This window comes from Montipora foliosa, chromosome 3, assembly GCF_036669935.1.
Source record: "Montipora foliosa isolate CH-2021 chromosome 3, ASM3666993v2, whole genome shotgun sequence".
Classification (NCBI taxonomy): domain Eukaryota; kingdom Metazoa; phylum Cnidaria; class Anthozoa; order Scleractinia; family Acroporidae; genus Montipora; species Montipora foliosa.
Genome location: NC_090871.1, coordinates 57,988,635 through 57,997,381, shown reverse-complemented (window position 1 = coordinate 57,997,381; position 8,747 = coordinate 57,988,635). Strand labels below are relative to the sequence as shown.

Below are 8,747 nucleotides of genomic sequence, written 5' to 3'. Positions count from 1 at the left end.
GAGTCCGGGATCATGCCCCTGAAATATTTATTTTCCGATTTTCCCTCTAAAACGCCATTTCAGCATCACTGAGACATGAAAAGCATTGTGAAGGCATGAAATAGAATCTGGAAAGTACAAATGCTATTCAAAGGGGGGTTACAACCCCCTCAACCCTTTCCCTGGATCCGCCTCTTCTCATGCCTCACTGTCATGCTCAAAATTATACCGGTGTAAGGTGGACAGCCCTATCAGGGAACCAGCAACGCTGTTCTCAACTACGGCCCGAATACAATCATGTTTTCCGTCATCAGCGTGGGCCCTGCAGTTCAGCCTTAACAATGCATCCGCTATGTTGATTTTCCTGACCTGTAGACCACCTATAAAGTTGAAAATCTGCAATCGAAGAACCCACCTTTCCAATCGAGTTAAAGGTTTTGATGTTGGTGAGTATATCTACCCCTAGTGGTTTATTATCCGTACTGTTTCCCCGGAGGCGGCGTGGTCCAGTGGTTAGAGCGTTGGATTTGCAAGCAGTTGCCCCCGGTTCAAATCCCATTCTATCCTGTGGTTTAGATTTGTTTCCGGTTGTCCGGGATTCAACTCTATCGCGCTTTGTAAATAGCCAACTGGTTGCCTCCTAAGTTTCTTTCAGATTATTAAAAGTCGGGTGCCTGTGAACTAGCTTGAGAGCTATGTGCACTTCCACTATAAAGAAACCCTCCTACAAAAACAAGCGTTCGCAAGCCTATACAAAAGCCAGGGCTTCCTTTTGACTATATCACCTTTCTACGTAAGTCAAATGTCTTGAGGCATAAGTAATCACTCTCTGCTCATCACTCTGCAATTGGGTCAACACAGCTCCAAGACCCACCATTGATGCGTTTGCCATGATCCTTATTCTACCGGTTCTGAAAAACGCCAGGACTCATTTGTTCAAATGATGGTTAGCGCTGTCCACCGGATAAATCACTATCCAGTGGATAAGTAATAGCGAAACCAATTGAGTTATCCAGTGGATAGTGATTTATCCGGTGGATAGCGCTATCCATCGTTTGAACAACTGGGCCCGGGACAATTGTGTTGGTGATCAGCTCCTTTAACTTTTCAAATGCTGCATGCTGTTTCTAGTGCCACTTGAATTCCACATTTTCGCGAAGCAATCTCTGGATAGGTTCTGCAACAGATGACAGTTCTGGGACAAACTTTGGCACTAACTGGACACAGAAGACGCAGGAAAGATCTAGCTTTGCTGGCGTTCTGCGGGAGGATCTGCCTGTACATTTGCAGCAATCTTCTCTTCACTGGGCTTCACACCATTCGGCGATGCCTCACGACCGTAGAATGTCAGTCTCGATAACCTTAACCCACACTTGGTTTCTTTCAGAGTCAAACCAGCTGTCTTCAACCGATCGAGAAAAACCCTTCATGGTGCTGTTCAAGGCCCTTCCCATGGATTACCAGGGCATGTAATGTTGTCCACACCATAACAACCACGCTGTACATCCAGGATAATTTGTTGATACTTTTCCAGGTGCTGAGGTCAGTCCGAACTTGAAATTGAAGTGACTCCTTCGCATGGGTTGTGCTACAGGTTTTCCTTTTATAAACTAGCACACTGAGCATGAAATACTTCGCAGATATTTGCAGATTTCCGCGATCCCTGAGTAAATAATTGATAATAATTATAATAATTCTTGCGGCTAATAGCCGTTGCAAAGTACAGCAACGACACAGCTCAACAAGGTCGAACCGAAAGCGACATATTGGGCAGTTCGTCTGCTAGGCTGATTTTGTTTTTATGAAGGGAGATGGTACAACTCAGCTTTGTCGTGACACTGCTGAGAAATTGAGCCTGTTACGCGTTAGGCCTACTCTGGGACCTAAAGTCGCCTTAAGTCGCCTAAAGTCGCCTAAAGTCGCCTTAAGTCGCTTTAAATCGCCTTAAGTCAGAAGTTAAAATTTTAAATAATAATAAATAATAATAATAATATAATAATAATAATAATAATAATAATAATAATAATAATAATTATTATTATTATTATTATTATTATTATTATTATTCCAACAACAGCAATTGCCTGAGAATATAGCCGAAATTTGGTGATGCTACCACTGGATATTGCTTCTGATTGGTGGAATCAAATTTCCTATGCAGTTCAACCAATCAGAAGCACTACCCAAATCTGGTTTGTGACGCCACATCAGTATGGAATTTGTGCGCTCCTTTCTCAAACGTCATTTGGCGGGGAAACCAGTGGTAGTGTCGCTAAATGTCGTCTGTTTTCTCAGGCTACAACAACAAAAGTAATAAAACATAAGGATTCTGTTTATATAGAAGAGGGGAAGGGGTCCCTTAACAGCAGAGGTATTCCTTAAAGACTTTCAGGTCCCATAACTTTCTGCAGACATCTGCTGCAAACATGTTTGGCTCCACAGGAGGGTAGGCTAGGCATTAAACTAAGAAAAGATTTTCTGTTAAAATGCTTCATCCCAGCTACCAGGGAATTTGCGGATATTTAAGTCACTAACCTTTGATAAAACATTGGATGTAAGTTCCTGAGAATCATAGGAAGAAATGTCAAACCTCCCTCCTACCTGAAATCAATCCTTGCCCCGATTGTCCTCATGAGGCATTAACATGCAAGGAACTGGTATTAGAGAAGTACAGAATTCACAGTTTTCCCTCTTCAGAACATTTATTGCTTGAAAATTTAATCTCTTGGTTTAACAAATAAATAAACTTGTAATTTCACATTGAAAGTGTAGCTGGAGGTGTGGCTTGCATAAAAAAAGCCATTTCATACTGCTAATATTGTGGTAAATCAATATTCTAGATCTCTATTTAGTATTTAAAAGCTGAGAAAAAACAGTGAAAATCAGAAAAGATGAAAGCTATTCTAGAGTCAAGCTCAGTTAATGATCACTTAAACGTTGAGCAAGCAAGCTTGAACATCATAAGCTTATGCAGAGGCCACTGTCAATATGTACTTTTTGCATGTTGCAGGTTAAATGTCACTAATGTATAAGATAGTTTTTGCACCTGTTCATTCGAGTTAAAGGTCTAGTCAACTGCAACATAAGGCTACAATCTACTTGAAATACCCGGTAGACTCATTCAAACTCGTTTACGAATTTTCAACCCGCAACATCCCAGAACCTGCATTTGAGCTCATAGTACTAGACTTTCAAGATTACTTACCCGACGTAAATGACAAGACATAAAATCAGCCCTTTGCCCCGCACACACCTCTAAGCTGAGTTCAATCCACTGAACATTTCCAAACCTTCATGTTCAGGAACTTTCCATCTTTAAAATCACGAGTTGATAAGTTTAAGTCCTAAGATTAAGTCAATCGATGAACAGGAGCTGAAATCAACCCAAGCATTGTTGCTGCAATATCTGCCTGACATGGCTTAAAAGGAGCGAACATAATTCTTGCTATCACCCATTAAACGAAAAGGTGCAAAGGATTTAAAACGGTCTGCTACACTAGCCCATTTCTTTTTGCTTCTTGGCCTGGTAAACATGGCTGACAATTCCCAATGTTTCGACCAAGTGACTTTTAATTCCGCACGAGACCTTCTCGACTAAAACAAACACGTGCACACGCGCGTAAAAACAATCAGCTTTCACACCCCCTCCCTTCGAGATAAATTGTCACAAGTTTGCAATATTCTTATTAATTATTTTACAGATTAAAATTAACATTGCATACTATTCCACCATCTTAAATATTTCCTTGAATTATCCAGCCTATATTTTCTCCCACAAACGCATATATTTCTAAAAGTTTCAGGCTTTTGACCGTAATCACCCCAATTTTTACACCCAAAACCATCTGGCATATTCCTTTATCTGATTCAACACTTTATTCCCTTGAAACAAAAACTTTAACTTTAAATTTAAAATCCTTACTTAGTATAAAACATTTTTAGCTTAAGTTAAAAATTCAAGAAAACTTTACTGATGAAAATAATAAATTCAGTCAGCAATATTCTTACAACACATTAAAGAATTGAAATGCTTCCCAAACTACAATTGTAGCATGGTTTTGACTACTCAAGCACCTCATTTGGCGGTAAAAGTGTTGGGACAAAGGCTGCAAGCCAAGACATCAAGGACATATAAGGAACTGTTAAATGGTGTAGGTCTTCTTGAGGGTTAAACTGTGTTGATACAGCGGCTAATTCTCTTTTTAAAAGTACATTTTCAACATATCATCAATGATGAATTGCTAAAGTGCCGTTTAGTTCACGTGTTCGCTTTTCCCACAAGGCAAAAGCATGAGGTTTTTATATCGGAGTGTTACTCGCAGATAGTACGCGGGCCGTACTGTGGAACACGACCAACTAAAGTAACTTTCATGCAACATCACTAGCACGTTTTTCATGTTGTCTATGTAAAACAAATTAATGAGCCTGTTTGAATCTTGCAAGCAAGATGCAATTAAGTTGGGGATCCTCTTTTTTTCCATTGATTTATGTGGCGCAAGAGCGAACATAAGTCAACGGGAAAAAAACCCAGTTAGTAAGGAGTATTTCTCGGATACTAAGGTGCTGAAACACCCTTAAGCCATTTAAGCGCCCATGAAGTCTAACGTGGTAAGTTGAAAAGGCGTTTTGATGCCCGAGGTTCAAGAGCCAATCACGATGCTGATGAGTGTGAGGCACCACGAGATAATTTACTATGGGAAATGGTATTTACCATGGTGTGTGTAACCGCACCTAACAGCTGGGGCTTTCATTTGCCTCAGTAAGGTTACACGTAACAAAGGAAACGTGTAGCTTTTTCGCGGATGTTGTTGTTTATGGCCCGAATAAAAAGACAGAAGAACCGTTTCTAACAGATACACTATCAAACTCTTCGCCCGTTGCGTCTGCATGAATTGCGTGGATTTCGCCCCGACCACAATACTGGTTTCAGTGGTTTCTTAAGAGCAGAGTACTTGATCACTGGTGGCAGGAAGTTTTTCGGGTTTCGAGGCATCAATTGTAATTTCAACTACCAGCTGAACACCTTCTCATTGGTGGGTTTACCTGGGAGCGAAACGACTCTTCAATCCACGTTGGGTTTTAAGTGGGGTTATTTTCTATTGGTAAAGAATACATGGGCGGATCCAGGCTATTTCTTAGGAGGGAGTGCACCATTAAGGAATGGCGTAGCTGATTGGTGACGTTTATTTTTTGCAGAATACTAGTTGTATTAGAAAGCTACAGGTCATCTATGGGGGTAGGGGTGCGCACCCCCTGCACCGTCCCCTAGATCCGCCCCTGATTTCACTTAGGTAAAATAGGTTTCACGATAAAGGGCAATTTTCCCTTGGTAAACCTTACATTTACCTGGGTAAAGTTGCCTCGTGTAACGTCAGCTATTGTTGTCTGGTGTTGTCGTTGCTGTACCCGTCGACTTTTTTATGACCTTCACCCATACGGATTTCACGTGACGTCATCGACGCCATGTTGGTGGACGAAAACACAAGATCTCTCAGTAGCTCCTTTTGTTCGTCCACCACCGATTGTACATTGCAACGTTGGTGCGTGTCTCTAGAGGCTGGTTTCAAACCACCTTTTGATGTTAACAGAGTAAACAGATCATTTCTCTCTTTCTTGTTGAGAATGGATTACCCACATTCTCCAAATATGAAAATGGATAGTTCACAGGATCCGATTATATCAGGGAATATTGTTAATAATAATTCCTTTCAGGGCAAATAAAATATTAACCAGAAATAGATTATTACATTTTATTGAGGAAAACTATAACGACTAACAATAACGTCGTCGAGAGGATTTTGCTGAACACTAAAAGAAATTTAATGAATGCAACATCGCGCATATACTTCGAAATATATTAGAATCTTTCTCGTTGAGAAACTATACAAATTTGAGCGAACGTGAACATGAAATAAATGTTCTAATTTTTTTTGGCATCTTGACTTTTGTTTTCAGTTGCAAAATATGTAATACGAACGACTGTACAAACGTATGGGAAAATGAGTGAAGAAAAAATATTCTTCGTACCGCCTTTAATGTATTTACAGTATGAAAGAGGTTGGCGAAATTTATTCCTTTTTATCCAATTTTTTCCTCATAAAATTCGAAACTGCTATTTTTTCACTTTTTCTTTCTTTTGGGATTCGATCGCAAACGAGCGAGTAAATACAACGACGAATAGACAGTAAACAAAGAAAAATACGTATCATCGTTTACATTCTGAACGTGAAAAATGTCCACGTATAAATATCAACCAACAATATGGACGTCAAGAACAATTATTAATTTTAAGTGGGGGCCAATGGCTATTAATACTAAGGCATTGGATCAAATGGTTGAAAATTTTTTGTAGGGTCTCTTTCGAGACAACGAGTCATCTTCCCCTTTTAACGTTACGTAAACCACCCAAAGCCATTATGCATTGACTGCTTCCTGCGTACCCAGATGCAAGTCACCGAATAATCTTTCCGCGTGTCGTTCATTCACTTGGTGCAGAGTAGAATGGATGTCGACAAACTGGACAGGTGCGACTGCAAAGAAAAACAGTAAAATACAAGGAAAAGTTTAAAAAATAGTTATAATTCATAAGAGTGCCAGACAAAGGAAACTTGGTATTCAGGTCACATCCATACCCTTCTAAATCCTGCCCAGCTGCAAGTCAACTAATTATCTTTCCGCGTGTTATTCATTCACTTGGTGAAGAGTAGAGCGGATGTCGACAAACTGGACAAGTGCGACTGCGAAGCAAAACAGAAAAGAAAAGGAAAAACTTGAAAAAATAATACGACTAATTTATACCAGACAAAGCCAAAAGGAAACTTGGTATTAAATGGTCGAGAGAGCAGAAAGTAAATTGTAACTTTTAAAAAGATGACATTTTTTTATGCACGCTTCGCTTAGTTGTTACGTTGTTCTAACGGTTTTTCAAACACTTCGTAACTGACGACGATGTTCGTAACATCGAAACATGTCTTATAAATTTAAAAACGTGGTCACCTTTTTAAAACTCGGTATTTAGGTCACATCCATACCCCTCGCTTTCAATAAGTTGAAATCTTACCCAAGTAGAATTCGGGATGTAAATTTCAGAATGACTATTCCGCCAATCGCACAGGAAAGTACTTTTAAACCACACGAAATGGATAGTTTTCACAATAAAATTTGTTTAAAAATTTCTTCATTTACATTCGAGACATACAGCCGAATTTAAGTTGTATCAGAGTCAACACAGAATTTTCAGGCGAATGTATGAAAAAGTAAAACCTAGCTTTAGGTGTATGGAATTTTTGGACCGATGGCAAATGACCAATGAGACCATGACGAAACGAAAAGGACTTCAGGTCTCTCGGCATTTTGGAGAATAAAGTTTCCCTTAAATGGGGGATCGATATTTATTTCCCTTCTAATTACGCTGCCTTAAACAAATAGCGGACAATTAATTATTCCATATTACTATATATGGCAAGCAATTCTCAGGCTCAATGAAGCACTCTGATTGGCTGGTTCTTGGTCAGGATTTTACAGTGCGGACAATTACCATGGAAACGGTTCGTTTCCGTATTTTTTCTCTCTCCCGGGAACTTCAAGTTGAGAGAAACAGAAAAAGTTGTAACAAAAGCGGAATTTAAGTTTTTCACCACAACGGTACAATTACAGCAAGCGGAATTTAGTTTTACATGTGAAAGGTTACCGTTCAAAGTTCGCTGATGGAAGACGAAGATAACGAACATTCACCAAGCGGGAGAAATGTCCCATCGCTCAAAGAAACGAGGCCATATAATAAACAACTTACAAACCTCACTTGCTGCGGACCGTACTGGGGAATGTTGGCCCGAGATCGTGGCTGTAAGGACAGCGAGGTCCGTACAAAAACGACAGAGGGCCGATATCCCCCAGTTCGGCCCTCGCGCTCGGTTACTAAGAGGATAGTCTTTGCGATAATTAGACCAACAAGCCTCATATTCAAGCAGACATTTTCTTGTATTTTGTCGATGCTAACGAGACTTGCAGAGACAATTAGCACAAGGATGAAGGAATGATGCTTTGGTCACCATTTAATAATACGGTCAATGGGGGAAAAGATTACTTTTGTTAAATTTTCGTAGGCGTAACGTGTATAAAAAAAAAAACAAAAACAAAAAAAAAGTGGTTGCTTGGCTTGGGCAAAAAGACAACTGAAGATCAGAGTCCTAAGGAAAGGCAGGATTCGCGCGAATCTACGATCTCTGATTTTTCAGTTGTCTTTTGCGCATGCCCGTCGCAAAGCAACTAGTTTCCATCCTTCCCACGCGCACATTACACCTTAAACATCAATAGTTGCATTTGAAAAAAAGAAGTTCACAAGCACCGATAAAACAAATATAACTAGACCCTCCGTGAGGGTACACTGGGTTGCCTGTGGTACGTGCAGCGTTCCAGGCAATTTTTTTCAAGTTGGGGGGTCATTAAGACCATTTAAGGGGTCACCCAGAAGTCATACTAGCAGAGGTCCTTTGGCTCACAGGTCCTCACACGTTCGTACGACGAAACAGATCCTTTTCTGAGGTTAAAAACCTGGCTACCGGCCTATTAATTAATTATTTGTCAGAAAGAAGAAATTCCTGTCCTCTTAAGAAAAAATTGACACGCATTTCTTACGTGTGGTAGTGAAATAACACAGCAATTTATTCCATAATGACAACTGAGCTGTGTGTTGTCTTCTATTTAAGTTGTCCTTGCATAATATGTAGCTCTAACAGTGCATGATATTGTTTTGGTATTGTCTATCA

General features: G+C 39.9%; 1 protein-coding gene across 9 annotated transcripts in view; it reads right to left on the bottom strand.

Moving 5' to 3' along the window:
• Nucleotides 1-5,268: 5,268 nt before the first annotated feature.
• The window catches only part of LOC137997781 (uncharacterized), a 155,978-nt gene continuing 152,499 nt past the window's right edge, over nucleotides 5,269-8,747 (bottom strand). For all 9 annotated transcript variants that reach the window (XM_068844022.1, XM_068844021.1, XM_068844024.1 and 6 more), the window contains 2 exons: nucleotides 6,612-6,716; nucleotides 5,269-6,509 (listed from right to left, as the gene is read on the bottom strand). In XM_068844022.1, the coding sequence (XP_068700123.1) occupies nucleotides 6,665-6,716 (52 nt within the window). In that variant the 3' untranslated portion in view covers nucleotides 5,269-6,509; nucleotides 6,612-6,664. The remainder of the gene's footprint in view (nucleotides 6,510-6,611; nucleotides 6,717-8,747) is intronic.